The following is a 14,505-nucleotide window of genomic DNA, read 5'->3' as shown; positions in this document are numbered from 1 at the left end:
GATCCAGAAAAGTTATGACCTGCCCAAGAGCAAATAGGAGTGAACAATAAGAAAATAAGCCCTGTTTTCCTCCCTAAGCATTTACTTTTTAAAAGATACACCATAGATGTTCTTTCCAATTCTGTATTTGATTTGACACTGCTTATAAAGGCTCTTTACTCTTCACAGGAGATTGGACCACTGGCTTGTTTCACAGACTTCTTTTACAGAATTGTCAAACTACTCAGCCTTTCCATGCCTCAGTTGCCTCATCTATAAAACTAGTATAATAGTGTCAACCTAACAGGGTTGTATTTATGAAGATTAAATAAATTAATGTATGTGAAATGTCTACAAAGTTATGAAGATTATAAGGCAATATAAGGAAACTGCAAGGGAGTACTGAAATATTTATTCTTAGTATCTAGTTCCATTCTTTAATTTTTAAAATGGGAAAATTGAGGCTTTTATAAGACAAGTGGTTGCCTAAGGTCCAGAGCTAATTAGTGGCAAGGCAGGGGTGAGATCCGGTTTACCCCCCAACAATATTTTCTATTATTTGATACACTATTTCCCCTTTTCAAGCAATAGTCAGAAATAATAAAATAAGGAGCTTGCTTGCTGTTCTAGCAGATTTACTCCAAAAGTTCTTTTATGATTAGAAGACTCCAAAGGATATTAGAATGAAAGTTTTGGAGGCATCATATTATAGGTACTCTCTTATTACTCATGAATGTTATTCCAAATGGTCACTTTCTCTTCTAAAATAAATAGTAATTTAGGTGTACTTTAAATTTTTCCTGACATTTAAAGTATTCCTGGAACTGACATCCTTTGTTCTAAAATAGCTTCCTGTACCCCAATATATATTCTTAGAACTGTTATTATTGTGTAGAACAGATATATAAATACATATCCATATGTATGCATATGGATAAAAACAAACACATATATGGCTAAAACATTAATTTGTAATAATTTTCATTTCACGACATTCAACTATTCAAGATAAGTCAAACTTCCCTTTTGGGGACTTTCTTCTAAAATACACTTCTCAGTTACAATTTCATCTGATATTTTCCCTGTATGTCTTTTTTTTTTAATATATTTTTTCATCTTCTATTTCCCCATAAGTTCCTAATTGGAGAACACTCTCTACTACTCAAGGATGCTTTCATGTTACAAAGAAACGTGCCTGCTTGCTCATCCTCCCTGTCAAGTGTTTTATTCTTATTTTCTCTTCATTTTAATTAGATTACTACAGTCTCCTCTGGATGGATATTCAGTTACTACACAGTCATAACTGTCCCAATTGTTGAATATTAAAACATTTCTGTACTAATTTGTAAAAAGTTGCTGCCTCAAGATATCCAAGTATCCATCTTAGATTCATTGCCCTGGCTATCTTGATTCCCTTAGGAATCTCCCATTTCCTTCAACCCCAACATGACACAGCAGGGGACTTCCAGAACTCTGATCCAGCAGCATTGTCTGATCTGGTTGTTCCATGCTCATGCTGTACTAGTTGTTATCTTGATTATCTTTGGGTTTACTGATATGTCAAATGTGTCTCCATAACAATATCACAGAACAATTCCTTGAATTAGAAAAACTTCACTAGATAGATCTATAGATAGCCAGAACGTTTGTAAACACAGATAAATGTATTAAATGGTTTAGTAATATTATATAATAATGCATGTAAAATAAATATTACCTAGGATCTTAAGGCCATCTGTATTTTGCTTTGCTTGATTTCCCACTAATATTGTAATTCCATAGGTTTTTCATGCCAGTAATCATAAACATCATAGTGTAATTTATATTTTGAAGGAAAGTCTTGATAGTAATTGTTTTACATGAGTTTATGTTCTCAATTTCACTGAATATTTGAAAATTACAACCATATATACAAATAATAACTTACCTACACCATTAGCGATATTTAAATTTTCATTCACTGTGCTACAGGAACAATGTGAACTCTGAAATAAAAATAGACCAGAAAAAGTGAATAGAAAAAAATAATTAAATATCAATATAATTTTTAAACTTAGCATTATTGATAGCTGTAAATAATAATAAAATGAAATCTAATGTTACCATTTGGATTTATCTTATATAAGGAAAATAATTCATTTCTAATATAACCAGTACACCTGCAGGTGGTGAGATAACTTGCATGGCTGAAACATTGTAGTAGTAGGTTGTTGAGGTAGGAAATGGCAAGCATCAAAAAAGTACATGATACTACTTTGTATATTATTGATCTCTTCTTACTCCCCTAAGCCCCAGGAAACAAAAATAGTAACTTAAAACGTAAAATAAAAATAATATTAACATAAAAGAAAGCATCTATCAAAGGAGAATGGAGAAGTGATATGATGGAAAATGGTAGAGTAGGGTGCTCAAAGAATTGGTCCCTTCACTGAAACAAATATAAATGTCAAAGGCTCACAGATCAACTATTTCAAACTCCATAATCTAATACAAAACTTATAGCAACCAGGGACTGGTTAATGAAAAAAGGGGCAGCTAAATTTTGGTGTTTTAAGAAATCTGTAAGGTCATTAGCTGGCCACTGAGATAACGGAAGAGAGACTTCAGTGACTGACCACAAATGGCAAAGAATTTACAGTCTTTGCAAAACAATAGTTTGGATAGGTCACTAAAGAAACATGTGACCACAGCCCTCAAAAATCAACAACAGTACCCTAGAGATGGAGGAGAATTTCCAGAGTTACATTATAATATTTAAAATGCCCAATTTCCAACAAAAAATCACAAGACATACAAAGATATAGGAAATATGGCCCATTCATAGGAAAAAACTTGACAGAAATGGCCTGTGAGGAAGCCCAGATATTGAACTTAATAGACAAGGATTTTAAAATGACTTTCTTAAATATGCTCTTAGAGCAAAAGGAAACCATGGGCAAACAACTAAAGGAAATCAAGAAAACAATATATAAACAAAATGTAAATAAAGAGATAGAAATTATAAAATGGAACCAAATAGAAATTCTGGATCAGAAAGTACAATAACTGAAATGAAAAACTCTTAAGAAGTTCAACAGCATATTGAGCAGATAGAACAAAGAATCACTGAATTGAAGATAGGAAATTAAAATTATCCAGCCTGAGAAGCAGGAAGAAAAAAAGAATGAAAAAAGTGAACAGAGCCTAAAGGACCCTGGGGACAACAATCAAGTGTACCAACATACACATTATGGGAGTCAAAGGAGAAGAGAAATGGCCAGAAAGAATATTTGAAGAAATAATGGCCAAACACTTCCCAAAGTTAGTAAAGGACATGAATCTACACATCCAAAAAGCTCAACACACTTCAAGGAGGATAAACTCAAAGATATATACACCAAGACATAATAAAACTCCTAAAAGACAAAGAGAGAACTTGAAAGCAGCAAGAAAAAACCATGACTCATCACATATAAAAATTCTTCAATAAGATTAACAGCCAATTTCTCATCACAAGCCATGTTAAGTTAGTAGACAGTGGAAAGAAAAAGACTGTCAACCAAGAATTATATAACAAGCAAAACCATCCTTCAAAAATGAAGAAGAATTAAGACATTCCTGGATCAACAAAAGTTAGAGGTGTCTGTCACTATTATTTTTGTTTTACAAGCAATGATAAGGGAGTCTCTCAGGATGGAAGAAAACATACTAGACAGTAACTCAAGCCCATATTAACAAAGAACTCCAGAAAAGGTAACTATGTAGGTAAATATAAAAGCCATTATTATTATATTTTTGGTTTGTAACTTCTAAAATTTCCTACATGCTTAAAAACTTTTTATTTATTTTGCATTGAAATATAATTGACATACAACACTGTATTAGTTTTAAGTATACATAATGATTTTCTATATGTATATATTATAGAATGATTACACAATAAGCTTAGTTTACATCCATCACCACACATTTATAATTTTTTTCTTATGATGAGAACTTTTAAGATTTATTCTCTGCAACTTTCAAGTATACAACATAGTATTGTTAACCACCCTATACATCACAAACCAAGGACTAATTTATCTTATAACCAGAAAGTTTGTACCTTTCAACAACCTTCACCCATTTCACCCACCCCCAAAATGCACCTCTGGCAACCACCAATCTGTTCTCTGTACAAATGAGTTTAGTTTTTTTGTTTTAGGTTTCACATATAAGTGAAATCATAAAGCATTTGTCTTTCTCTGACTTATTTCACTTAGTATAATGCTGTCAAGGTCCATCCATGTTGTCTCAAATGGCAGGATTTTCTTCTTTTTTACAGCTGATTAATACTCATTGTGTATGTTTACCACATTCCCTTTATCCATTCATCCACTGATGGACACTTAGGTTGCTTCCATATCTTGCCTATTGTGAATAATGTTGCAGTGAACATGGGAAGGCAAATATCTCTTTGAGATCCTGGTTTCAACTCCTTTGAAAATATATCAGGAGTGGGATTGCTGGATCATCTGGTAGTTCTATATTTAATTTTTTGAGGAACCTCCATACTATTTTCCAATGTGGCTGCACCAATTTACATTTCCACCAAGTGTACAAGGGTTCCCTTTATTCCACATCCTTGCCAACACTTGTCACTTGTTTATCTTTTTTTTTTTTTTTTAATAAATGCCATCCTTACAAGTGTGAGGTGAAATCTCATTGTTGTTTTGATTTGTAGTTCCCTGGTGATTGGTGATGTTCAGCACCTTTTTTTTTTGGTCATTTGCATGCCTTCTTTGGCGAAATGTCTGTTCAGTTCCTTTGCCTGTTGTTTAATTGGGTTATGTGGGTTTTCTTGCTATTGAGTTGTAGTAGTTTCTTATATATTTTGGATATTAACCCTTCATTAGATATATAATTTGTAAATATTTTTGCACAAGCTATGGGTTGCCTTTTCATTTTGTTGACTGTTAGTTACAGTAAGCAAAACTGTATATCACTTGTATAAAACAGACATATAAACCAATGGAACAGAATAGAAAATGGAACAGAACACAGAGCCCAGAAATAAACCCACACATATATGGTCAACTGATCTTTGAAAAGCATGCCAAGAATCCACACTGGGGAAAGAATAATCTTTTTAATAAATGGTGTTGGAACAACTGGATATCCACATGCAAAAAAATGAAATTTGACCTTTATCTCATACCATACACAAAAATCAACCTAAAATGGATTAAAGACATAAGACCTGTTGCTTCTAGAACCCCAAAATATGTTGGGCTTATTTTAATGTTGTAGGTGCCAAGAGTTTCAAAACTGTTTCTTGATAGTGTCAAGAATGGAGCAGCTCTCAGTTTACTGAATAATTTTTAGGAATCTAGTCAAGATGTCAGGCTTTGCACTAGGTGTGGGGCAATGGCCCATCCCCTTTCATAAACTCCTTTGTGAATATTTGTATGTCCTGAATGAGTATGTCAAATAAATCACCTTGGAAGAAGGTGTCATACCTGTACTCCTGGAGAAAATTGGATGCAGTTAAGATATTGTCTGCTACTTAGGAATAAACCTGGCCAAGGAGGTGACCAAGATTTAAACACTGAAAACTATAAAATATTAATATAGGAAACTGAAGGTGACTCAAAGAAATGGAAAGATATCCCATGCTCTTGGATTGGAAGAATTACTATTGTTAAAATGGCCATACAACCCAAAGCAATCTACAGATTTAATGCAATCCCTATCAAATTACCCATGACTTTTTTCACAGAACTAGAATAAATACACATAAAATTTATGTGGAAACATAAAAGACTCAGAATTGCCAAAGCAATCCTGAGGAAAAGGAACAAAGCAGGAGGCATAACTCCCCCAGACTTCAGAAAACACTACAAAGCTACAGTAGTCATAACAGCATGGTACTGGCACAAAAACAGACATATGGATGAATGGAACAGAATAGAGTCCAGAAATAAACCCACACCTATGGTCAATTTTTTTTTTTGCAGTACACGGGCCTCTCACTGTTGTGGCCTCTCCCATTGCGGAGCACAGGCTCCGGACGTGCAGGCTCAGCGGCCATGGCTCACGGGCCCAGCCGCTCCACGGCATGTGGGATCTTCCCGGACCGGGGCACAAACCCGTGTCCCCTGCATCGACAGGTGGACTCTCAACCACTGCGCCACCAGGGAAGCCCTGGTCAATTAATCTTTGACAAAGGAGGCAACAATATAAAATGGAAAAAAGATGGACTCTTCAGCAATTGGTGTCGGGAAAGTTGGACAGCTGCATGTAAATCAATGAATTTAGAACACATCCTCACACCGTACACAAAAATAAACTCAAAATGGCTTAAAGACTTAAATATAAGACATGAAACCATAAAACTCCTTGAAGAAAACATGGGCAAAACATTCTCTGACATAAATCATACCGAAGTTTTCTTAGGTCAGTCTCCCAAGGCAATAGAAATACAAGCAAAAATAAACAAATGGGACCTAATCAAACTTACAAGCTTTTGTACAGTAAAGGAAACCATAAAAAAATGAAAATACAACCTACAGACTGGGAGAAAACATTTGCAACAGCCTTGTCCATCACACATCTTTGCAGACAAGATATTTTTTTAAAATTTATTTTATTCAAGTATAGTTGTTTTACAATGTTGTGTTTCAGGTGTAGAGCAAAGTGATTCAGTTATATATATTATATTCTTTTTCAGATTCTTTCCCCATACAGGATATTACAAAAATACTGAGTATAGTCCTCTGTTCTATACAGTAGGTCCTTGTTGTTTATCTATTTTATACATAGTAGTGTGTACATGTTACTCCCAAATTCCTAATTTCTCTCTCCCTCCACCTTTCCCCTTCAATAACCATAAGTTTGTTTTCTATATCTGTCAGTCTGTTTCTGTTTTGTAAATAAATTCATTTGTATCATTTTTTTTAGATTCCACATGTAAGTGATATCATATGATATTTTTCTTTCTCCCTTACTCTACTTAGCATGATAATCTCTAGGTCTGTCCATGTTGCTGCAAATGGCATTATTTCATTCTTTTTTATGACTGAGTAATATTCCATTGTATATATGTATGACATCTTCTTTATCCATTCATCTGTTGATGGACTTTTATATTGCTTTCATGTCCTGCCTATTGTGAATAGCACTGCAATGAACATAGGGGTGCATGTATCTTTTTGAACAATGGTTTTCTCTGGATATATGCCCAGGAGTGGGATTTCAGGATCATATGGTAGCTCTATTTTTAGTTTTTTAAGGAAACTCCATACTATTTTCCATAGTTGGCTGTGCCAATTTACATTTCCCACCAACAGTGTAGCAGGGTTCATTTTTCTCCACACCCTCTCCAGCACTTATTATTTGTAGACTTGTTGATGATGGCTATTCTGACTGGTGTGAGGTGATACCTCATTGTAGGTTTGACTTGCATTTCTCTAATAATTAGCAGTATTGAGCATCTTTTCATGTGCCTTTTGGCCATCTGTATGTCTTCTTTGGAGAAATGTCTATTTAGATCTTCTGCCCATTTTTTGATTGGGTTTTTTTTTTATATTGAGCTGCATGAGCTGTTTGTGTATTTTGGAGATTAATCCCTTGTCAGCTGCATCATATGCAAATATTTTCTCCCATTCTGTAGGTTGTCGTTTTGTTTTGTTTATGGTTTCCTTTTCTGTGCAAAAGCTTTTAAGTTTAACTAGGTCTCATTGATTTATTTTTGATTTCCATTACTCTAGGACACAGATCCAAAGAAGATATTGCTGCAATTTATGTCAGTGTCCTGCCTTTGTTTTTCTCTAGGAGTTTTATAGTATCTGGTCTTACATTTATGATAAAACTCTCCAGAAAGTGGGTATAGAGGGAACCTACTTCAATATAATAAAGGCCATATGTGACAAATCCATAGCTAGCATCATACTTAATGGTGAAAAGCTGAAAGTATTTCCTCTAAGATCAGGAACAAGATGAGGATGTCCACTCTCGCCACTTTTATTCAATGTAGTTTTGGAAGTCCTAGCCCCAGCAATCAGAGAAAAAAAGAAATAAAATTTATCCAAACTGGAAAAGAAGAAGTAAAACCATCACTGTTTGCAGATTACATGATACTACACATAAAGATGCTACCAGAAAACTACTAGAGCTCATCAATGAATTAGGTAAAATTGCAGGATACAAAATTAACACACAGAAATCTCTTGCACTTCTATACACTAACAATGAAAGATCAGAAAGAGAAATTAAAGAAACAATCCTATTTACCATTGCATCAAAAAGAATAAAATACCTAGGAATAAACCTACCTGAGGAGAAAAAAGACCTATACTCTGAAAACTATAAGATGCTAATGAAAGAAATCAAAGATAACACAAACAGATGGAAAGATATACCATGTTCTTGGACTGGAAGAATCAATATTGTCAAATGACTATACTACCCAAGGCAATCTACAGATTCAATGCAATTCCTATCAAATTACCAGTGGCGTTTTTCACAGAACTAGAATTTAAAAAAATCTTAAAAATTTTTAAGGAGATACATTTTTTATGGAGACACAAAGACCCTGAATAGTCAAAGCAATCTTGAGAAAGAAAAATGGAGCTGGGGGAATCAGGCTCCCTGACTTCAGACTATACTACAAAGCTACAGTAATCAAGACAGTATGGTACTGGCATAAAAACAGAAATACAGATCAATGGAACAGGATAGAAAGCCCAGAAAGAAACCCATGCATGTATGGTCAATTACTCTATGACAAAGGAGGCAAGACTATACAATGGAGGAAAGACAGTCTCTTCAATAAATGGTGCTAGGAAAACTGGACAGCTACATGTAAAGCTACATGTAAAAAAATAAAATTAGAACATTCTCTAACACCATACACAAAAGTAAACTCAAAATGGATTAAAGACCTAAATGTAAGGGTGGATATTGTAAAACTGTTAAAGGAAAACACAGGCAGAACACTCTTTGACATAAATTGCAGCAATATCTTTTTTGAGTCATCTCCTACAGTAATGGAAATAAAAACAAAAATAAACCAATGGGACCTAATTAAACCCAAAAGCTTTTGCACAGCAAAGGAAACCACAGACAAAATGAAAGGACAACCCACAGAATGGGAGAAAATATTTGTAAACGATGCAACTGACAAGGGATTAGTCTCCAAAATTTACAAACAGCTCATGTGGCTAAATTTAAAAAACCAAACAAAGCAACAAACAACCCAATCAAAAGATGGGCAGAAGATCTAAATAGACACTTCCCCAAAGAAGATGTACAGGTGGCCAAGAGGCACATGAAAAATGCTCAACATCACTAATTATTAGAGAAATGCAAATCAAAACTACAATGAGATATCATCTCACACCAGTCAGACTGGCCATCATCAAAAAGTCTACAAACAATAAACTGGAGAGGGTGTGGAGAAAAGGGAACTCTCCCACACTGTTCGTGGGAATGTAAATTGGTACAGCCATTATGGAGAACAGTATGGCGATTTCTTAAAAAACTAAAAATAGAGCTACCATATGATCCAGCAATCCCACTCCTGGGTATATACCTGGAGAAAAACATGGTTTGAAAGCATACATGCAGCCCAGTGTTCACTGCAGTGCTGTTTACAATAGCCAGCACATGGAAGCAACCTAAATGTCCATCAACAGAGGAATGGATAAAGAAGATGTGGTACATATATACAATGGAATATTACTCAGCCATAAAAAGGAACAAAATGGTGCCATTTGCTGAGACATGGATAGACCTAGAGTCTGCCATACAGAGTAAGTCAGAAAGAGAAAAAGAAATATTGTATAATATCACTTATATGTGTAATCTAGAAAAATGGTACAGATGAACTTATTTGCAAAGCAGAAATAGAAACACAGATGTAGAGAACAAACTTATGGATACCAAGGGGGGAGGGGAGTGGGATGAATTGGGAGATTGGGATTGAAATATATACATTACTACGTATAAAATAGATAACTAATGAGAACCTACTGTATAGCATACTATTTCACTCATACTAAGTGAAATAAGTCAGCCAGAGAAAAACAAATATATGATATCACTTATATGTGAAATCTAAAACAAATGATACAAATGAACTCATTTACGAAACAGAAACAGACTCACAGACTTAGAGAACGAACTTATGGTTACCAGGGAGGAAGGGTCGGGGTGGGGATAGATTGGGACTTTGGGATTGACATGTACACACTACTATATTTAAAATTGATAACCAACAAGGACCTACTGTATAGCACAGGGAACTCTGCTCAATATTCTGTAATAACCTAAACGGGAAAAGAATTTGAAAAAGAATAGATACATGTATATGTAAAACTGAATCCCTTTGCTTACACCTGAAACTAACACAACATTGTTAATCAACTATGCTCCAATGTAAAATAAAATTTTTAAAAAAATTCAAATGAACAGAAGGTTAGTGATTATCACACATACCACTCCCTGCCTTCCTTAATCCTAGTCTTCAGCAGGCACTAGTGACTTTAAAGTCAAAAACTCATAAATAATCAGCCTTTATCACTACTCTTTATGGAATATGGAATTAATCTCGCTGCCTCATGCCTGATATTTCGTATGCTAGAATTAGGTGCTTCATTCACCTTGAAAGTATTAAAATAATTTGTATTTCCCTAGGACCAAATGATTTTGATTAATCACATACACTGAGGCTCAGGAATTGTAACATATTCAGAGAATTCCAAAGAAAATGCCTCAAAACCCTGCAGTATTTTTAATTAATTAACTATTTCAACAAATATTTATTGAGTGCCCATCATGGACTCATCACCACTCTGAATGGTAAGATACTGTGATGAGTAAGACTAAATCCCTACCATTTGGAACAAAGTCAAGTGGGAGTGACAGACAATAACAAGAAACATGTAATATGATACCAGGTAATGATACATGAAAAAAATAGAGATGGGGTAGGGTGAGTGAGTGGATAATTATTTTACTTAGGGTGGTCAGAGAAGGCCCCTCTAAGGAGGTAACAGCTGAGTAGAGACCTGAATGGTGTGAATGAATGAACCCCAAGAAGATCCGGAGAAGAGCATTCCCATCAGACAGAAGAATAATTGTGGTGCTACTGCTAACTGTGCTGATTATACAATAACCGCTCCTGATACCACCCTGTCACAACAGAACCTGAATTCTGCTTGTAACAGCAAGGTATACAGCCCCAAATGATGAATCATTATTGGCAACCCCATTCCATTTTGCCAAATGCTAGTTTTCTCATTCTCCTTTGAAGCTAAACATAGTCATGTAAACTAATTCTAGTCAATGCGACATAAAATCTGCTGGAGGGATATTGGGTAAATTTCTGTTTCTTTGTAGAAATAAAAGGGGGCAAGTGCAAAAGAAAACTTGAATGTTCTACCCCCTGCCTTGATCTACAAATGATGCCTAGCACTGAAGCAAACATCCGGTAATAATGAAGTAACAAGCAGACTGTGAAAAAGAGGAAAGATAAGAAAGAGCCTGGTTCCTGGGTCCTTAATGACACTGTTAAGCCACTAAACCAATGCCAGGAATCCCTACCTCATGACTTCATTGGTCAGGTTCCAATGGCATTGCCAGTAAAATGTAGTTTCAAAGTCAAGATCACAAGGCCATAAGAACTGTTGTTAACACTTCAAAAATATTTAAGGTAGTATCTTACAGACCCACTTGACTAGACAAAAAATATTCTAAGTATCTTAGGGTGGCCTCTTAGACCCTCTCTGCTAGACCAGAGAGCTTCTAAGATTCTTAAGGATATTGTGCTACAGCACCTTGACTATCAGTTAAACGGGGGCATGTTTTAAAGATATTTGGGGGTGTAACATTTGGCTAAGGTCATAATTTGATACCCAGGAAACCCGCAAAATCTCTAAGATAATCATAGTATCTTGGACTGAAAGGAACAGAGACAATTTAAAATGCAAAGAGGTTTCTGAATTCTTAAATTTCTACAGATAAGACATAGGCTGCAAAGCTACTCAGCTACAAATATAAGCTCCTTCTTATGGAAAAAGAAAGATTCTCAGAGGGCAGAGCCAGAAACTTCAGAATTACTATGGCTCACTGACTGCTATATGCTTCTCTTTACCCTTCCTTCACCTTTGGAATGTAAGTGCCTGTTGTTATCCTATTTCTGATTCACCATGGTATGTATGTAGTGGACAGATAACTGGTCTCTTCAATTCACAGGTCTTAAGATTGAGAGAAGCCACGCTCAAGAAGCTTCATCTACCTGGATCTGATTTAGATGATGAAATTCTGTACTTAAGCTTGAGCCTAATGCAGTAATGGCATGAAACTAAGAATTATGGAAGCAGAGTAAGTGTATTTTGCTTTTGGGAGAGAAATTACTTGGAGCTAGAGATGGTTAATCTGTGGATGACCCCCAATGAACAACACCTTCCAAAATTCACGCTCTTATGTAGTCCCCTCCCATATTGGGTCAGGGCTGAGCCTGGGACCTACTTTAACTAACAGAATGGAGTGAAAGTGACCCTATGCTAGTACAAAGCCTAAGTCTTAAGAGTACCTGAAGCTTCTGTTTTTGTATATTGGAAGCCCTGAGCTGCCACATAAAAAGTTCAGTTGCCCTGCTAGAAAGACCACATAGAGAGACCATATGAAGAGTTTGCATGGACAGGGGGAAGAATAATCCCTAAGATTATAGAGAGAGAAACTGAGACACAGAGAGAGAGAGAGAAGTTGAGAGACAGGGAGAGAAACAGGCACATCAAACCAGATGTCCATGCATCCCAATTGAGCCCAGACCTACGGCTGTTTCCATCAGGGTATAAAACACATAAGTGAGCCATAATGAGTGTTCCAGCCCAGTCAAGCTCCTAGATGACTACAGGACCAGCCAACATCAAGTGGAGCAAAACAACTACCTACCTAAGCGAAGTCAACCCATAGAATCTTGAGAAATAATAAAATAGCTATTTTAAGCCACTAAATTTTGGAGTGGTTTGTTATGGAGCAATAAATAATTCACTTATGAAATGAAAACTGAATATTTTGGAAGTCAGATTCAATAAAGAAATTAAAAGGCAAACCACAAAAACTATGAAAAAGTATGTGCCATGAATATACAAGGTTATTATCTTTATAATAAAAAGAGCTCATTATAAAACCTAAACAACACCACCAAAAACTCAACAGAAAAAATGGACAGTCTACTCATCTACTCATAGGGAAAATCAAAATGGCTAATAAGCATGAAAATGTTTTAATCATTATTTAAAATATCATTAATACTCAAATATCACTGGTCAGAATATAAAGTGGCACAATCTTTCAGGAGAGCAATTTGTCAACATGCTATTTCTATAAATATATGAGGAGATAATCACAGACACAAATAGGTAAAAGAATATTAATTTCAAGCTTAATGTCCAAAAATATAGAAACTATTTTAAATTACTGAATATCAATATTTGAGGCTATCCTGCACCTTGCAAATTTTAAAGAAAATTGAGGTAACATGCTTATGATATAATATCAAGTTTTAAAAAGCATAATATAAAATTATACATATATAGTTTGATCCAAGTTTTTAAAAATAAATAAGAGATATACATATGTGGGCTTCCCTGGTGGCGCAGTGGTTGAGAATTTGTCTGCTAATGCAGGGGACACAGGTTCAAGCCCTGGTCTGGGAGGATCCCACATGCCACAGAGCAACTAGGCCCGTGAGCCACAACTACTGAGCCTGCGCATCTGGAGCCTGTGCTCCGCAACAAGAGAGGCCGCGATAGTGAGAGGCCCGTGCACCGCGATGAAGAGTGGCCCCCGCTTGCCACAGCTAGAGAAAGCCCTTGCACAGAAACGAAGACCCAACACAGCAAAAATAAAATTAATTAATAAACTCCTACCCCCAACATCTTCTTTAAAAAAAAAAGAGAGATATACATATGTTAATAACAAAGACTGAAAGGAAATAAAATTATTAAATGTGGCAGTAGAATTATAACTACTTTTATTTTCTTTTTTATACTTCTATTTTCTAAATTTCCTATAATGACTGTGTATTACTTTCACATTCAGTAAAAACAAGAATGTTTTTCTTTTTAAGTTACATTGCTTAGCGTATTGATCTAGGTAATTAGGAATAATTCCCCAACTTGAGATATTTAATAAAATTATATCTTCTGGAATTTGGAAAGGAATTTAGAAATGACCTAGTATAAACTACCATTCAGTAGATGAGAAAATAGGCCTAGGGATTCAGGTGCGCAAGCTTGCTGATGTATTTAGAGGCAGAGCCATACTTAGAACTCAGATTGTTTTCCCACTGACCAATACACATTTTTACACTGCTTTATGATAGTGACTCAAACAAGATGTAAAGATCTAAGTAGAATAACTGTCATTTTAAGAAATGCTTTTCCCTGGTGTACCTTTAAATTTTCAGATCATTCTCTTTTTTTTTTTTGGTACGTGGACCTCTCACTGTTGTGGCCTCTCCCGTTGCGGAGCACAGGCTCTGGACGCACAGGCTCAGCG

At 35.3% G+C, this 14,505-nt stretch overlaps 2 protein-coding genes across 6 annotated transcripts in view; one reads left to right on the top strand and one right to left on the bottom strand.

Annotated features, from left to right (window-relative positions):
• STRADB (STE20 related adaptor beta) overlaps positions 1-13,008 on the top strand; it is a 94,016-nt gene extending 81,008 nt beyond the window's left edge. The window contains exons 13-14 of one of the 4 annotated variants that reach the window (XR_010944312.1): positions 12,193-12,321; positions 12,791-13,008. The gene's annotated coding sequence lies outside the window, so the exon portion shown is untranslated. Of the gene's footprint in view, positions 1-168; positions 1,709-12,192 lie in introns of those variants that run through there. The other 3 variants (XM_067740993.1, XM_067740995.1, XM_067740994.1) reach the window with 3 other exon arrangements.
• Positions 1-14,505, bottom strand: part of C2CD6 (C2 calcium dependent domain containing 6) — a 134,135-nt gene that overhangs the window by 49,974 nt on the left and 69,656 nt on the right. For both annotated transcript variants that reach the window (XM_067740983.1, XM_067740984.1), the window contains exon 14: positions 1,907-1,964. In XM_067740983.1, the coding sequence (XP_067597084.1) occupies positions 1,907-1,964 (58 nt within the window). The remainder of the gene's footprint in view (positions 1-1,906; positions 1,965-14,505) is intronic.

This window comes from Pseudorca crassidens, chromosome 6 (genome assembly GCF_039906515.1).
Source record: "Pseudorca crassidens isolate mPseCra1 chromosome 6, mPseCra1.hap1, whole genome shotgun sequence".
In the NCBI taxonomy this organism is placed as follows: Eukaryota; Metazoa; Chordata; class Mammalia; order Artiodactyla; family Delphinidae; genus Pseudorca; species Pseudorca crassidens.
This window is presented reverse-complemented; position numbering and strand designations above follow the sequence as displayed.